Source organism: Bos javanicus, chromosome 19 (assembly GCF_032452875.1).
Source record: "Bos javanicus breed banteng chromosome 19, ARS-OSU_banteng_1.0, whole genome shotgun sequence".
Classification (NCBI taxonomy): Eukaryota; Metazoa; Chordata; class Mammalia; order Artiodactyla; family Bovidae; genus Bos; species Bos javanicus.
Genome location: NC_083886.1, coordinates 50,455,189 through 50,473,282, shown reverse-complemented (window position 1 = coordinate 50,473,282; position 18,094 = coordinate 50,455,189). Strand labels below are relative to the sequence as shown.

General features: G+C 44.5%; 1 protein-coding gene across 1 annotated transcript; it reads right to left on the bottom strand.

The window, feature by feature from the left end:
- Positions 1-214: 214 nt before the first annotated feature.
- On the bottom strand, positions 215-5,448 carry C19H17orf58 (chromosome 19 C17orf58 homolog). The gene is made up of 4 exons (XM_061392413.1): positions 5,099-5,448; positions 2,264-2,800; positions 1,838-2,029; positions 215-1,172 (listed from the first exon to the last, which is right to left on the bottom strand). Exons 1-4 carry the CDS (start codon positions 5,172-5,174, stop codon positions 982-984), a joined length of 996 nt encoding a protein of 331 aa, XP_061248397.1. The 5' UTR covers positions 5,175-5,448; the 3' UTR covers positions 215-981.
- Between the last annotated feature and the right edge of the window lie 12,646 nt (positions 5,449-18,094).

Below are 18,094 nucleotides of genomic sequence, written 5' to 3'. Positions count from 1 at the left end.
TTAATGTCTTTGTGGGCTCAGATATAAAATCAATAATAAATTCAGTTCGTGATTAAATATTTTTCAAGCTAGCTGGAAAACGTTTACGATTCACATGCTTGCAAGCCATCATTAAATACTGGTTCCAGGGTTTGGGGAGTGAGTTTGAGAAATGCTTTTTGCCCAAACCTTCTGGGGCTCAATGAGGCTAAAAAAACCAGGTGCATCCAAGATCTGATTTCACAGCAAGATTTACTGCTTTACAAACACAAACATGATACTTGGTCTTAATAGAAAAATGACATCAGATACACTCAGAATATGTTTGGCATTGGGATAGCTGCCAATATGGCACAAAACATAGGATTTTAGAACCTGGGAGGTGGGAAAATACACTGTATCTTGTATTTTGGTACATCAGGAACACCTGTTTGCTTGACATAAGACCTTCGGTACTCTTTAAGTGGAAAACTTCAATACTTGTCTTGGGCTCCAACTTTAGTGTTTGATCTAAATGTGATCTAAATGACATTTAATACGTCTGACTAGTGCATTTACTGTTATGTACAGAATTTAAAATGTGATGGTTTTAGTATAAAATCTGGTTTGATACATGATACAAACTACTTGGAATTGTATATTTAAGATCAAGCAAATGTTTTTGTGAACTATTTCTACTGAAGAATGTATTTAAATTAAAATAATTAAAAATAAACAACATGAAGCAGTGATCTGTTAACTGGACAGGTCAGTGAGCTGAGCTTGTGTGAAGAACTGGCACACCAGTTGAATAACCCCGCCATGGAGCTCAGAAGCATAACCATTTAAGAAGCCTTTTGTAAATAAGACAGTGACTTCAAGATGAGAGTTGGGACTTTCAAATAGTTCCTAAAGGGACTATGTGCCCTTTCTAAAGGAAAATCCCATTATATGATGATAAGGCCTTTCCTGTCTTGTTGCAGAATTTAAGTTTCAGATCCAGAAATGCCCAGCTGGTGTGTTTCAGATGCACTGGGCGTGAATTGCCCCTTGCACTTGCCCATCCCTTTTTCGGTTAAATCTTTTCACGTAGCTGCTGCTGCTCCTGAGTAGTCCATCTCCTGGGCGAAGGCGCCCTCTCAGGATCTGAAGCAGAGCTGTAGGGAGCTGCCTTCTCTTATGGTAGATGTGGCCCATCACAATATACCTGCTGCCTGAAGAAGGAAAAAAAAAAAAAAAAAGCCAAAATATAAAGGTATAGTTATCTTTCAAGTGCCATGTAACAAGAAAACGTAACACCTTTAAGACATGCCTATAGCTTGAATCTACGATCTTGTTGCACTTGCTGAATCTCAGACATTCAGATCTCAGACAACAGGTGGAAACAGCTGAGTGACCTTTACAATCAGATTCTCAGGCTGTTAGTAGCCAACACTAGGAACAAAGGTTCCACTCACAACAGTATCAGCAAGATTTTACAGAGCACATTTCTAGAACGACGTAGGAGTAGGCATTACTCGCCCCCCGCCCCCGCAAAGACGACTATAAACAGTTTAAACAGCCCCTTAGGCATGCCTTCTGGCAAATGTGTTCGATCATTCACTCCACTTGTCAACAAATAGTGACTTGCTTTGTGCCAACGCGCGCAGTTCCCATCCTTAACCAGAGGAGCCGGGAGGGGGTGTTCGCTGATGGAATTTAAATCACGGAGTGGCCGAAGTGATATTTGTCTAAATTCTATTCATTTTAGAATACCCTCCCCCGCCCCCCCCAAAAAATGGTACTGAGATGACCGATAGGGGCCGAACTGTGGCATACACACGTTACAAAGTGGCATAAAGTGCATATTCAAAATGGTCCCTTCGGTCAGTTTCAATACCTGGCTTAAACTCTGGACATGGCTTATTGCAACTAGAGGAGTCTAGGGCTAGTATGTGGACTCGGAAGAAAAACCCGTCCGGAGTGATGTACAGGCGGTTCATCTTGTACAGCCCGTCTCGGTCCACCAGGAGAGTCACCAGCCGGATCCCTGTGCCGAGGACGTCTACATCATGCACGATTCCGTTCAACGCTGCTTTCAAAAAACAGAGTTTGGAGAAATGCATAGCGCTCACATCCTCTTTTCTCCCCCCAGTGGGTTTCTTACAAATCTCTGGGTCTTGAAAGACCGAGTGGGTGGGTTTCTCTAGGGTTTGGTTTAGGGGCCCCGGGCCACAGCCCGGCGCTCTTGGCTCGGAAAGGCTCGCTCGCCCCGTGGCCTGAGCTCGGTCGCCCGGGCCCGGGAGGAGCTGCGGGCGGGACTCACCGAACTCGCTGGCGCAATAGGACTCGCGCTCGTCCAAGTCCGCCCTGCAGGCGCGCGCACAGGGCTCGGCGCCGGGCTCGGCGTCCTCCCCCTGCAGCGTGCCGAGGTGCGGCGGCGGCGCGGGCGCGGGTTCCGGGGGCGGCGCGGCGGCGCGCGGCCGGTTGGGGTGGGCGGGGCCGGCGGGGATCTCGGCGGCGCGCGCGGAAGGCCGCACTGCCGGGAGGCGCGGGGCCCGGGCGCGTGCGCGCCGCGGGGAATCCCCCAGCGCCGGCTGGCGGCGCGGTGACGCGCGGTTCTCGGCCTGCGCCAGACGCGGGCTCGGCGGGCCGGCGGGTGCGCGCGCGGCTTCCCGGAAGCCCGCCCGGTTCTCCGCGGGCGGCGGGGGCTTCCGGCGCCTCAGGTCTGACCAGGCACGGGGAGCGGCTTCGGCCGCGCGCGGCCGCCGCGGGGCCTCGGGGACTGGCTGCGCCCGGGGTCCAGGCATCTCCGCACTCGGGCCTTCGCCCGGGTCGGGCTTCCGGCTGTGGGGCGGCGAGGCTGTAGGGAGAGAAGAGGAGAGGCCGGGGAGGCCATTAGAGGAGGAGAGGCCGGGGAGGCTGAGAGGAGAGGGCAGGGGAGGGGGCTGGTCGAGAGGAGGGGGGCAAAGAGGAGACTGTGAGGGGAGGGAAGGGGAGGGGGGAAGGGGAGAGGCCGAGAAGAAGGGAGAGAGGCCGAGAGGAGGGGAGGCGAGGTGAGGCCGGGGAGACTGAGGAAGGAGATGAGGCTGCGGAGGGGAGCGGAGGAGAGGCTGACGTGGGGCGGGGGAGGGAGGAGATGGACAATGTTAACAGAGCCATACACCTGCGAGCGGGGACCTGGAAATGAAGCGAAGAGAACCGGAGGCGGGGAGGAAGGCGCCCCCCAATTAGGAGAGGAAAGACGCCCCAGCTTCTGATGAGCACGGGTTTCCTAGGCCTCACAGGAAGACCCAGATGAGGGTCTCGCCCTGTGAGAATGAGGACAACTAAGAACATTTTTCTCACCACATGGGAAAATTTCATTTTGTTAAGGACCCTGTCTAAATCAATAGCTTTTAAAATTACAACAACCTATTTGTTCTAGGACTAAACACAACTGACAACTCTGGTTAAATAACAAACTCTTTTTGCCCTTTCTTTAATATATATATAAACATCCGCCTTTCTGCTATGTACAGTTTGTTGAGAAAGTACCGAGAGCAAACCCCAGGGGGAAAGGTCTCATATTACAGGTTCTCCTAATTGTTTAAGCGCCCCTGACAACAGAACTATTTGGTTTTCCCATCCGTGTTTACACTGTCATCTTGGTCTCCGCAGAATCGAGCATTTGTGAGTGGATTTTTATCTGGCTTCTTGGACACCGCTTATTAGTAAACCACAGCTTAGAAAGACGTTTAAAGCGTGGCTGGGAGGCAGAAGCCCCCGGTTAAGTGTGACACACATCCCTTACATGTCCCCGTCCCCCCGCCCCGCATCATTTTCGTGGTAGAGAAAAAGCTCCTAAATGGCATGGCATGAAAACAAATTTTTGAAATTATTAGTGATTTTCCCCCAGCTCTGCAGGCAGGTTGTGAGCAAACTTCAGCCAGCTTAGAAGCTGGGCAACTTTCCATGCCCAGTTACACAATATCACCTCCCCCTTTTGCCTGGGTCCCGGTGCCCTCCAGGCGGGCACAAGAGCCTGTCTTTATTTTTTCTATTGTGTTAACGGCTGGTTTTCAGTATTTCTCTCCTCTGGCATCGAAATGCTTGGCCTGCCCCCTTTGCAGTTCTTGCAACACTTCATTTAAAGTGATTTATCTTGCCAAATTGACAATCTTCATTTCAAGTGATTTTTCTTGCCAAATTGACAATCTCCCTTAAAATCAGCTTTCAGCCAGCAATAATCGCCGGTTACAGTTCATGTTTTTGCAGAGAGGTTGATTCTGACTCATTATGTTCAACGTTGCCCATACACAGCTGAATAAAGTTCTGGTGGATATCCAATTCCTGACTGTCAACTGTTGACCTCACAACTGCTTCCCCATTGATATCACCATCTGTTGTCATGGGAAAGATTGTCTGATATTTGGGTTAAATGCCACTGAAGTCATTCAATTTCCATGTGGAAAAATAACCCAAAGTAAATTGCCCTGCGAGGTGCGGAAGCTATTTTTCCCGGAGATAGTGAATGGAACAGAACATCTAAATAAAAGCCAAACAAAAACACCTCTCCGCAGAGAACCTCTTGTTTCTTCATTCTCAGTATTTTCCATCTCATGCATGAAACTGTGTGTATATGTTTTGTGTGTTTTAAAGACTCAGGTGTCCCAAGGCAATTGGTTGGGGCTGCAGGGAGAGGGAAGAGAGGTCCGATTTCGGCTCCCTCCGCCCCCAGCCGCGGCGGGGCGCACCCAGCGCCTGAGATCGCCGGCGGGACACGGACCCGGGCGCAGGGCGGACCCCGAGCTCCTGGGGCGCCCGCCGCCCGCCGCGTCCCGCGAGCCCGGCCCGCAAGGCTTCCGAAAGGCGCGCCACGACCCCTTTTGACACTTTCTCTCCTCTGTGATGGAGCAGCTACTTAACATGCAAAGTTTTCTCCAGCCTGCCAGGCTCGCTCGAGATCATTTCAGTAGCTGAACAACTGGCTTCATTCCGAAAAGGCTGCCAAGACACACAATCTTGGGGACACATTTTGCTCCTTTCAAACACGAACACGGACCTGGAGTCTCTGGTCAGCCCTGACCCCTTTCTCGTCCCTCCCTTCGTCGCGCGCTCTCCGCACCTCGCCCCCGGATTCCAGCCCCTCTCCCAGGGCTCAGCGTTTCATCGATCTTACCTTTTCTCTCCGCCACTGGGGCTTCGGGAGAAGATCCAACGATCAAACAGAGGAGCCAGAAAGCTCTAGCTGTCATGTTTGTAGACACGGTTCCCAGGCTCTAAAACTGAGCCTGGGCTTTTGCTCTTTCTCTCCCCCCACCCCTTCTCCACACCCCCACCCCCGTTCATGCTAATGAGGGGCAGCCTTTGGGGAAACGGGAATCACTCACTGAACAGACCATTGGAACAAAACCGAGCTGCAAGGATTTCTCCCACCTCCTAAGGGGGAAGAGCACGTGGCCTCTCAAAGTTGTCCCTGGGAACGTCTGTCCTGCGATCTGCGGGCAATGAGAACATCGAATCCGACACTTTAAACCCGTGTGGGCTTGCGGGCTGGGGCTGGGTGGAGGAGCGTGTAGGGCGGCAACACCAAAAAAGGGTGTTGAGGGGCTGAGGGACTGGGTGTGGGAGAATGAGTGATAAGGAGATTTTTCTAGATTAAGCCAACAACAAATAGGCAAATTAGAGCCTAAGACAGTTTGGGCTTGTGGAAGGGAGGAGATTCCAGGTGACAGAAAATTCATCCCAGAATGAGTCATGGATTCTGAGATGAACTAAGTCACTACATCCTGGGTTTGATTACATTATATATGTAATATTTATATTCTAGAATCAGAAAGGCCCAAACGCCCTCATAAAATATTAATAGCTTTTCTTCTCTCTCTCTCCTCCTTCCCCTAATTGAAATTGGTATCTAGTTGGCTAGATTCATCAAGTCTTTTAGCCACCAGGTGCTAGAGGATGGTGGTGGTGGTGGTTTAGTCACTAAGTCGTGCCTGACTCTTGCAACCCCATGGACTATATAGCCCATCAGGCTCCTGTGTCCATGAGATTTCCCAGGCAAGAATACTGGAGTGGGTTGGAGTGGGTTGCCATTTCCTTCTTCAGGGAGTGTTCCCAACCCAGGGATGGAACCCGCATCTCAAATCCATGTCTCCTGCATTGCAGGTGGACTCTTTACCTCTCAGCCACCAGGGACAGTGAAAAATCCTCCTCAGCTCTCTGTTGATGGCTCACCTCCTCAAGAAAGGTGGGTTTTGTGTTTTTTCTTTCTAAGAAAAACTCACTCACTACTTGGTCTGAATTCTTTTTTTTTTTTTAATATTTATTTAGCTACACTGAATCTAGTTGCAGCATACAGGATCTTTTGATCTTCGTTGTGACATGTGGGTTCTCTTTTAGTTGAGGCATGTGGGATCTAGTTCCCTGACCAGGGATGGAACCTGGGCCCCCTGTATTGGGAGCTCGGAGTCCTAGCTACTGGACCACCAGGGAAGTCCCATTGGGTCTGAATTCTTGAATGGCTCTGTAAATTCATCCTGAGCTAAGAACCCTATCTCTCAGATTGAACTGAAACAGCATTCACCAAAGAGGGAAGTAAGCTCACTGTAGTAAACCCACAACTTTCCCGATGTGTATCTCATTTCAACAGCTTCACATCCAAGAGGAAGGGGAAGTATGTTGAGATGAAGGCATTTTTATCTTAAGCACGTGAGCCAACAGTGAGATGCGGCTGTTTAAAAAGTTTTGCTGCATTAATATCTTATGTCTCAAAAATAATAGTGCTAATGAATGTCAGATTCACTGGTGCAGGGCGGGGTGGATATCATGTTTTCAAGAAAGACATGGACAGCTAGAAGGAAAACAGTAGGGTGCTAAGAGGGCTGGACTCCATCACGGTCAAGTTCTTTGGGAAGAACTGAGGATAGGCAGGGTAGGCAAACAAAAACACTTTTTATATTTGGGGAAAGAACTGGTAGGTAGAAGTTATGAAGTGACAGGTTTAATTTTGGTTTAAGAAAGACTATTCTAACAACTGAGATCTCCAAGAAAGGGCTGCTTTCAAGGGTTGTAACAATAAGGTCCTGGCCACTGGGGATGTCCAAAGAGAACATGATTCAGGGATACTGTAGAACAGGTTCCTAGATTAGGTGTTTTGTGGATTGAGGGGTAGAGTAGATAAATGAGCTCTAAGGAGGAGTTGCCTGTCTGGTCACAGGCTGACAATATGTTGGAGGGGGTCACTGTATCTGAAGACTGGTCCTCAAATTTCCTCAGTTTGAAACTCACTTTTGTCAACAGATCAGATTTGTGGAACCAACTCATGTTAACCAAACCCATAAAAAGCAGATGTATAAACCAGAATATTGCTTATTGTTTTGTAATAGGGAGGATATAGCAAAGGTGAGTCAGAGGTCTAATTATTAATCAGAAGTTTCCCTGTTGAGAACTAAATCAAACTGCAGTTGAAGATGGGCTCGTCTTTCCTCATTCAGGTTTTAGAGGAGCAAATTCTCTGTTCCCTCCAAAAGAGTGTATCTCTTCAATCACTACAAGTCTTACGTACATCAGAGTCAGTGTTTCCAGATTCTGGCCAAGATCAAAAAAACACTGTGAACTTTGTGCTTTGGATTTACAATTTTGGGGGTGGGGAGGGGGCAGGTGTGCCAGGTCTTAGTTGTAGCGGAATCTCCCATCTTCATTGTGGCATCTGGAATCTTTTAGTTGCATGTGTGATATCTAGTTGCAGCATCTGGGCTCTAGTTCCCAACCAGGGATTGAACCCGAGTCCCCTGAATTGGGAGCTTGGAGTCTTAGCCACTGGACCACCAGAGAAGTTCCTGGGGGTTATAATTTACAGATGTCATTAGATTCTTTTCTTCCACACACTCTTTCTTTAAGTTAAGTGGAATAAAATTAATTAGGCTTAAGCTTTCTCAGTTACAACCACATCTCAGACATAGTTGCCTGAGATTATGTTCAAGTCACCCAGATCCAATTTGGGGTGTTCCCGAAACTCTTCTGTTTCAGGAATGTTGTGAATGAATGCCCTGAAGCCCACACCCTGAAATGTAGAGGCAGAGAGCTGACCAGAAGTCTCCTGGAGGCTCCTGGGGTGGCACCAGCCTGGAAGAACTTGCCAGGGTCCAAGGCTGGGTCTTGGGCAGCACACCACTTGCAGGCGCAGAAGCCATATTCATGGTGGAAAGCGCAAAGAGCTCCAAGAGACTGAACTATGTAAGCCAGAATGCCACTTTATTAATTTACAAAAGATGACTCAGGCAGACCTGCAGTCTCGTGTCAGCCTGGCTAGCATTCTCTTTCTATAAACAAGTCACCTGGGAAGCCAAATTATCATCAGGGTGGTTGGTAATATAAACCAGGGTACAAGGATTTCGTTATATGATTGGAATGTTTAAAAGTATTGGTTTCTCACAGTGTATAATGTCCATCTCTCCATGCCCATCTTCCATGTGTCAGATGAAAGAATCTAAAACCCTAATTGCCTTCCTCTCCCCTGCCAATCTCTGGCATTTTGAGTGTATCTTTCCGCTTTGCAAATATTTGTTGAGCATCTACTGTGTGTTGAATAATAAAGAATTTGTGCCAGGTTCCTGGTACGGAGCTTCTAACTCTTGGAATTTCCCAAGTGAAGGAAACGTCTTAATTATCCATGAGCTTCCTGGATCACACCTGAGTTTATGCTAATGAGTGGACTCTTGGAGGGCCCCTTGATAACTTAGGGCTGGAATCTGACCATCAGAAACACCAACCATGCAATTAGAGGGTTGGGACTTTGAGCCAGCCTGACCTCCAGGGAGCAGAGGCTGGAGATTGGGTTCAATCGGATGGTCAGTGTTTTAATCCATCATGCCTGCTGAATGCAGTGACAACTCAGTGGGGCTTCTTGGTCAATGACCACGCTGATGTGCTAGGGAGTGGCGCAGTCTGCTCCATGGAGAGGCAACCCCAAAGCTATGCATTTGGGACCTTTCTAGATCTTGCCCTATGTATCTCTTCATTTGATTGGTACTGCTCTGTATCCTCTCTAATGATCATAAGTTATAGCACTTTCCTGAGTTATTATAGAGAATTATCAAATCTGAGAGGAATCATGGGAACCCCCTAGGTTTGTACCCATCTGTCTGAAATAAGGGCAGTTTTGTTCTGGATCATCTGCCCTTTAATTAATGAGGTCTGCACCAACTCTGGATGGTTTCTGTCAGACCTGAATGGCAGCCCACCACTCGGTTTCAAACACCGTGTACCACGGGAATTCCCTGGCCATCCACTGGTTAGGACTTGGTGCTTTCACTGCTGGGGGCCAGGTTCAATCCCTGGTTGGGGAGCTGAGAACCCGCAAGCCTTATGGCACGGCCAAGAAAAAAAACCCCACTATGTTCCAGGCGTTTTAGAAGCCAGAAATACCCACCACCATCATCATTTTTCAAAAAGAATATAGTACTATTGCTTTGGTTCCCATTTGGTAAGGGCTTCCCTGGTGGCTCAGAATCTGCCTGCAATGCTGGTGACCTGGGTTTGATCCCTGGGTTGGGAAGATCCCCTGGAGAAGGGAATGGCAACCCACTCCAGTATTCCTTCCTGGAGAATCCTCATGGACAAAGGAGCCATGGGGTCAAAAAGAGACATAATGAGCACCTAACACTTTTCACCAGATAGACCCAGGAGGGCAGGCATTGCAGGCTGAAACAACAGCACAAGCAAAGGCCTGGGGGTACAAGAGAGCACGTGAGTCTGCTGCTGCTGCTGCTAAGTCGCTTCAGTCATGTCCGACTCTGTGTGACCCCACAGACGGCAGCCCACCAGGCTCTGCCGTCCCTGGGATTCTCCAGGCAAGAATACTGGAGTGGGCTGCCATTTCCTTCTCCAATGCATGAAAGTAAAAAGTGAAAATGAAGTCACTCAGTCGTGTCCAACTCTTAGCGACCCCATGGACTGCAGCCTTCCAGGCTCCTCTGCCCATGGGATTTTCCAGGCAAGAGTACTGGAGTGGGGTGCCATTGCCTTCTCCGGCATGTGAGTCTACCCAGGCCCCAAAGCATGGCAGCTTCTTAGGAGGGAACCCTGATGGGGGACGTTGCTGAGAATCTTGATGACTATAGACGAACATTCCTCAGGCAATGGTAACTAGCTGCTTTATGTATTTAATTTTAGTTTTTGGCTGCTGCTGTGCACGTGGGATCTTAGTTCCCTGACCAGGGATTGAACCTGGGCTATGGCAGTGAAAGCACCCAGTCCTATCCACTGGACCGCCAGGGAATTCCCTAAATAGCTGCTTTTAAATCTTTATTTTGTTTTCCTATCACTGTCCATTATTGTAATGAAAAATTTGGAAAATAAAGAGTAGACACAAGAATTACTACCATCACCCTCAACAACCACTGCAATAATCCCATGTTTTCCTTCCAGGCTCTTTCTCAGATACCATTTTCACACAGATGCCTTCAGTGCACGAACGCTATTTTGGATCCTGTGTTGTTCACATGACACCATGACAAGGGCATGTTCCTATTTCACCTGTTGTGTATACAACTTTGTATTTAGCTTTTATTTGATGAAAATTAAAATACTATTGGGACTTCCCTGGTGGTCCAGTGGTTAAGACTGGCCCTCCCAAGACGGAGGCTGTAAGTCTGATCCCAGGTTGGGGTACTAAGATCTCACATGCACAGCATAGCCAGATATGTTTTTTTTTTTTTACAAATTAAAATATATTACACACTCTTTGTAGATTTGCAATCTCCTAAATGCATAATATGTTCTCACTTAGACAAATCATCACTTGTACATTTTAGACTGTTTTTAATTTTTGCTGTTGTAAAACGTTCTGTGCCCCATTAACAAAGGAATGAATGTATTGAGACATACTGAAATACTGCTGCTGCTACTGCTGCTGCTAAGTCGCTTCAGTCGTGTCCGACTCTGTGCAACCCCATAGACGGCAGCCTACCAGGCTCCTCCGTCCATGGGATTTTCTAGGCAAAAGTACTGGAGTGGGGTGCCATTGCCTTCTCCACTGAAATTCTGTAGAGCAGCATTTCTCCACCTGCCACTTTTGACATATTGAGCAAGATAATTCTTTGTTGTGCATTCTTCACCAATATCTCTGGCTTTATCTACTGAATACCAGTAGTGCCTCCCCACCTCCAGTTGTGACAACCTAAACTGTCTCCAGACATTGCCAGATGTCTCTTGGAGACAGAATTGTAAACCATATTCAGTGCTAGACAGCAATGAAAATAAATGAGCTACAACTACAAAAGCAAAATATAGATGAATCTCATAAACGTGGTATCAAGTAAAAGGAGTCTGACACAAAAGGCTATATGCTAAGGACTTCCCTGGTGGCCCAGTGGTGGAGACTCTACGCTTCCAGTGCAGGGGGCTTGGGTTTCATCTCTGATTGGGGAACTGAGATGCTACATGCCAAGATGCATGGCCAAAAAAAAAAAAAAAAAAACCTCTTTATAGTGTAATTTCATTTAATTTCTCTACACTCACAAATAGACAAAGTTAATTTATGGTGTTAAAAGTCAGGCTGTGCTTATCCTGGGGATAGGTAATGACTAGAAAGAATATCTGAGTGGGTGGGGGGATGAGTTCTTTGGTGTTGAAGTTTTATCTATTAATTTCTCATATCTTAAATGACAAATATTACTGTTTGTATAGTAGAATCTATTGGTTATTTTTTTGTTATGCCTTCCATCCCTTTATAAAAGTCTTTAAAATCTATATTATTGCTGTTCAGTCACTCAGTAGTGTCTGACTCTTTGCGATCCCGTGGACTGCAGCATGCCAGGCTTCCCAGTCCTTCATGATCTCCCAGAGCTTGCTCAAACTCATGTCCATCGAGTTGGTGATGCCATCCAACCTTCTCATCCTCTGTCATTCCCTTCTCCTCCTGCCTTCAATGTTTCCCAGAAATCAGGGTCTTTTCCAATGAGTCGGCTCTTTGCATCACGTGGCCAAAGTATTGGGGCTTTGGCTTCAGCATCAGTCCTTCCAATGAATATTCAGGACTGATTTCCTTTAGGATGGACTGGTTGGATCTCCTTGCAGTCCAAGGGACTCTCAAGAGTCTTCTCCAAAAAAAAAAAAAAAAAAAAAAAAGTCTTCTCCAACACCACAGTTCAAAAGCATCAGTTCTTCGGCGCTTAAGGACTCAGCTTTCTTTATAATCCAGCTATCACATCCATACATGACTACTGGAAAAACCATAGCCTTGACTAGACGGACCTTTGTTGGCAAAGTAATGTCTCTGCTTTAAATATGCTGTCTAGGTAGGTCATAGTTTTTCTTCCAAGGAGCAAGCGTCTTTTAGTTTCATGGCTGCTGTCATCATCTCTAGTGATTTTGGAACCCAAGAAAATAAAGCCTGTCACTGTTTCTATTGTCTCCCCATCTATTTGCCATGAAGTGATGGGATCAGATGCCATGATCTTCGTTTTGTGCATGTTGAGTTTTAAGCCAGCTTTTTCACTCTCCTTTTTCACTTTCATCAAGAGGCTCTTTAGTTCCTCTTCGCTTTCTGCCATAAGGATGATGTCATCTGCATATCTGAGGTTATTGTATATGATTAGTACATATTCATAGCAGAATAACTAGCTATAACAGATAAAAAGAGAAAAAATCAACTAAGTCCTGTTGCCTAGAAAAAACTACTCTAAATATATATTTTTTTTCTTTTAAATATTTTTATGGGTCAATTTCCAGATGTTTTTCCTACATATATGTGCACATGTAAATATTTCTTTCTATAAAAATGGGGTCATGGTATGTATATATTTTATGACATGATTTAAAATTTTTTAATGATATGGTAAGGTCTTTTCATTTCAATAAATATAAGATTCCATAATCATTTATTTTATTTTTCCTTAGCCATGCCCCAAGGCATGTGGGATCTTGTTCCCCAACCAAGGATCAAACCCGAACCTCCTAAATTGGAAGCTCAGAGTCTTATTTATTGGATGACCAGGGCTGTCCCTCCATGATCATTTTTAATGACTGAATTCCTAGACTATTATATTGCTGAGTCAAAAAATATGATAATTTCAATATTTTTGCTACATATTGCTGAATTATTCCCCAGATATGTATCAGTTTACACTGACCATCCACAGTGTAGCTCTGTAATAATATTTCTCCACACTGGAGATATCCAGTTATCATTATTTTTTACCAAATCATCATTATTTGATATCTTTGCTGTTCTGAACAGTTTGTTAAGATTTCTCTTTTTAAAAAAGTTTACAATTTTTTTTGTTAGTGATATTGCACATTTTTTTTCATAGATTTATTGGCTATTTGGATTTCTTTTGTTAATTACCTGTTCATATTCTTTGTCTATGTATTGGAATGATCAGACTTTCATTTATGATTTAAAGAACTGTTCATAGCTTCAGAATTTTTACCCTTTGTTCATTATATATATTGTAAATATCTCCTCATATAATTTTGTTTGATTTTAAGCTTTTCACTGATTTTTTTGACCATAGAACTTTTAAATTTTCTGTAGTAAAATCCATCAATCTTTTGTTTAAATTTCCCTGGTGTCTTTTTGGATCTTGCTCAGAAAGGCTTTTTTTAAATCAAAATTATATATATATTTTAGTTCAGTTCAGTTCAGTTACTCAGTCATGTCCAACGCTTTGCGACCCCATGGACTGCAGCACACCAGGCTTCCGTGTCCATCACTAACCCCCGGAGTTTACTCAAACTGATGTTCATTGAGTCAGTGATGCCATCCAACCATCTCATCCTTTGTCATCCCCTTCTCCTCCTGCATCAGGGTTTTTACAAAGGAGTCAGCTCTTCGCATCAGGTGGTCAAAGTATTGGAGTTTCAGCTTCAACATCAGTCCTTCCAATAGGACTGATTTCCTTTACGATGGACTGGTTGGATCTCTCCGCAGTCCAAGGGACTCTCAAGAGTCTTCTCCAACACCACAGTTCAAAACCATCAATTCTTCGGTGCTCAGCTTTCTTTATAGTCCAACTCTCACATCCATACCTGACTACTGGAAAAGCCATAGCTTTGACTAGATGGACCTTTGTTGGCAAAGTAATGTCTCTGCTTTTTAATATGCTGTCTAGGTTGGTTACAACTTTCCTTCCAAGGAGTAAGCATCTTTTACTTTCATGGCTGCAGTCACCATCTGCAGTGATTTTGGAGCCCCAAAATATAAAGTCTGTCACTGTTTCCACTGTTTCCCCATCTATTTTCCATGAAGTGATGGGACCAGATGCCATGATCTTCCTTTTGTGCATGTTGAGTTGTAAGCCAACTTCTTCACTCTCCTCTTTCACTTTCATCAAGAGGCTCTTTAGTTCTTCTTCACTTTCTGCCATAAGGCTGAAAGTGTCATCTGCATATCTGAGGTTATTGATATTACTCCCAGCAATCTTGATTCCAGCTTGTGCTTCAACCAGCCCAGCGTTTCTCATGATGTACTCTGCATATAAATTAAATAAGCACGGTGACAGTATACAGTCTTGACATACTCCTTTCCCTATTTTGTACCAGTCTGTCTTTTCATGTCCAGTTCTAACTGTTGCTTCTTGACCTGCAAACAGATTTCTCAGGAGGCAGGTCAGGTGGTCTGATATTCCCATCTCTTGAGGAATTTTCCACAGTCTGTTGTGATCCACACAGTAAAAGGCTTTGACATAGTCAATAAAGAAGAAATAGATGTTTTACTGGAACTCTCTTGCTTTTCCAATGATCCAGCAGATGTTGGCAATTTGATCTCTGGTTCCTCTGCCTTTTCTAAAACCAGCTTGAACATCTGCAAGTTCACCGTTCACGTACTGTTGAAGCCTGGCTTGGAGAATTCTGAGCATTACTTCACTAGCGTGTGAGATGAGTGCGATTGTGTGGTAGTTTGAGCATTCTTTGGCATTGCCTTTCTTTGGGATTGGAATGAAAACTGACATTTTCCAGTCCCATGGTCACTGCTGAGTTTTCCAAATTTGCTGGCATGTTAAGTGCAGCACTTTCACAGCATCATCTTTCAGGATTTGAAATAGCTCAACTGGAACTCCATCATCTCCACTAGCTTTGTTCGTAGTGATGCTTCCTAAGGCCGACTTGACTTCGCATTCCAGGATGTCTGGTTCTAGGTGAGTGATCACACCATTGTGATTATTTGGGTCATGAAGATCTTTTCTAGATGGACCTTTGTCGGCAAAGTAATGTCTCTGCTTTTTAATATAAGGTCCAGGTTGGTCATAGCTTTTCTTCCAAGGAGCAAGTGTCTTTTAATTTCGTGGCTGCAGTCCCCATCTGCAGTGATTTTGGAGCCTAAGAAAATAAAGCCTGTCACTGTTTCCATTGTTTCCCCATCTATTTGCCATGAAGTGATAGGACCGGATGCCATGATCTTTGTTTTCTGAATGTTGAACTTTAAGCCAACTTTTTCACTCTCTTTCACTTTCACCAAGAGGATCTTTAGTTCTTTGCTTTATGCCATAATGATGGTCCCGGCAATCTTGATTCAGTTTGTGCTTCATCCAGCCCGGCATTTCGCATGATGTACTCTGCATAGAAGTTAAATAAACAGGGTGACAACATACAGCTTTGACATACTCCTTTCCCAACTTGAAACCAGTCCATTGTGGTTCTAACCATTGCTTCTTGACCAGAATATAGATTTCTCAAGAGGCAGGTAAGGTGCTCTGGTATTCCCATCTCTTTAAGAATTTTTTACAGCTTGTTGTGACCCACACAGTCAAAGGCTTTGACATAGTCAATAAAGAAAAAGTTTTTCTGGAACTCTTTTGCTTTTTTGATGATCCAATGGATGTTGGCATTTGACTTCTGGTTCCTCTGCCTTTTCTAAAACCAGCTTGAACATCTGGAAGTTCACGGTTCACATACCGTTGAAACCTGGCTTGGAGAATTTCGAGTATTACTTTGTTAGAGTGTGAGATGAGTGCAATTGTGTGGTAGTTTGAACATTCTTTGGCATTGCCTTTCTTTGGGATTGGAATGAAAACTGACCTTTTCCAGTCCTGTGGTCACTACTGAGTTTTCCAAATTTGCTGGTATATTGAGTGCAGCATATAAAGATCATTAACTTCTAATAAATGTAGGTCTCTTTCTGGACTTTCTTCTCTGTTATTTCATCTGTTTATTTTGGTGCCTACAATGGGACATTATTATAATGATCTTATAATATAGCTCTATTTTCAAAAATTGTTTTGACTGTTATAGTTTTTCTTTTTCCCAAGTGAACTTCAAGGTTATTCTGCTAAATTGAAAAAAAAAAATGACCCTGGGATTTCTCTGGCAATCCAGCGGTTAAGACCCCATGTTTCTACTGCAGAGGTCACAGGTTTGATCCTTAATCTGGGAACTAAGATTCTACATGACTCACAGTGTGGCCAAAAAAAAAAAAATAACCAACACAATTTGCATTAAATTAAAATTCCACTAAATACATAGATTTGTAAAGGAATTGGCAACTGTCATGTATTATCTTTGTAGTCATGAAAATCGAATATCTCCTAATTTTTTAACCTCTTCTCTCTGTTAGAATATTATAATTTTCTTCACCTAAGCGCTAACCATCTCCTGGGTAATATAAAAAGATCTTTTTTCCTTTATATTTTCTAACTGGTTTTGGTAGGTGTATAGAAAGGGTACTGATTATACCTGATCATATATATATATATACACTGATATATATCGATATTTATTGCTTATGTCCCAATTTGTATATATACAAAAATATTTCAAACTGTTTGCCATAGATTCCCTTGGGTTTTCTCAGGAGAAAACTGTAAAATTTTGAAGTAGTGGTATTTTGCCTCTTCCTCTCAAATATTTGTAAAACTTTCATATTGCACTGATGAACACTTCAGTTCAGTTCAATTCAGTCGCTCAGTCATGTCTGACTCTTTGCGACCCCATGAATTGCAGCACGCCAGGCCTCCCTGTCCATCACCAACTCCCAGAGTTCACTCAGACTCACGTCCATGGAGTCAGTGATGCCATCCAGCCATCTCATCTTCTGTCGTCCCCTTTTCTTCTTGCCTCCAATCCCTCCCAGCATCAGAGTCTTTTCCAATGAGTCAACTCTTCACATGAGGTGGCCAAAGTACTGGAGTTTCAGCTTTAGCATCATTCCTTCCAAAGAAATCCCAGGGCTCATCTCCTTCAGAATGGACTGGTTGGATCTCCTTGCAGTTCAAGGGACTCTCAAGAGTTTTCTCCAACACCACAGTTCAAAAGCATCAGTTCTTCGGCGCTCAGCCTTCTGCACAGTCCAACTCTCATATCCATACATGACCACAGGAAAAACCATAGCCTCGAGTAGACAGACCTTAGTTGGCAAAGTAATGTCTCTGCTTTTGAATATGCTGTCTAGGTTGGTCATAACTTTCCTTCCAAGAAGCAAGTGTCTTTTACTTTCACGGCTGCAGTCACCATCCACAGTGATTTTGGAGCCCTCCAAAATAAAGTGTGACACTGTTTCCACTGTTTCCCCATCTATTCCCATGAAGTGATGGGACCTGTGATGAGAACTTCACGAGCTATTAAATAATCTCAATCATAGTCATCATCTTTGCATTATAAGTAGTTCTCATTTTCAGGGAACACCTCAAGTATTTCACTTTCAAATGAATAAAATTTCACTTTAGTTCAGGGATGTCCACACCATTTCAGCTTGGAAATCTGACAGACACCCCTCTTCTTTTATTGCTTTCTTAATACTACTGATCTGATTGTGTCTTCCACGTACTTTACCTTCTCACTCGTCGTTTTTATCTCTTTATCTTTTTCCTTTTCATTCTGATTTCATTTTCAGTAACATCAACTATATGTTTGGCTGTGCCTCGAATGTATGATTTCTTAGTTCTCTGACTAGGGATAGAACCCATGCCCCCTGCTGTGGAAGCACAGAGTCTTACATACTGGACTGCCAGGGAAGTCTCCTAGTTGGTTCTTTTTCTGTTGTTCACCCTGTTGTTCTTTCAACCCAGTCTACTCCCTGCTTGTAATTTCCTGATTCACAAGAACAATTGCTTCTTGTTCTTTTTTGAAAAATATCTGTTCCTTGAAATTGTCTTTGGGATTCTTTGTCATCTTTATTTGAGGTATATCTTCCTCTGAGCATTTTTAAGGGGGAATTTAATAGAAGGAGTTCCCT

What these genes read in the sequence shown, in the direction of transcription:
- C19H17orf58 (XM_061392413.1), bottom strand. Translation starts at nt 5,174, where the DNA reads ATGACAGCTAGAGCTTTCTGGCTCCTCTGTTTGATCGTTGGATCTTCT. An exon ending in CCCAGTGGCGGAGAGAAAAG is followed by an intron (nt 2,801 to 5,098) that starts GTAAGATCGATG and finishes CTCTCCCTACAG; the next exon opens with CCTCGCCGCCCCACAGCCGG. An exon ending in CTATTGCGCCAGCGAGTTCG is followed by an intron (nt 2,030 to 2,263) that starts GTGAGTCCCGCC and finishes TTTTGAAAGCAG; the next exon opens with CGTTGAACGGAATCGTGCAT.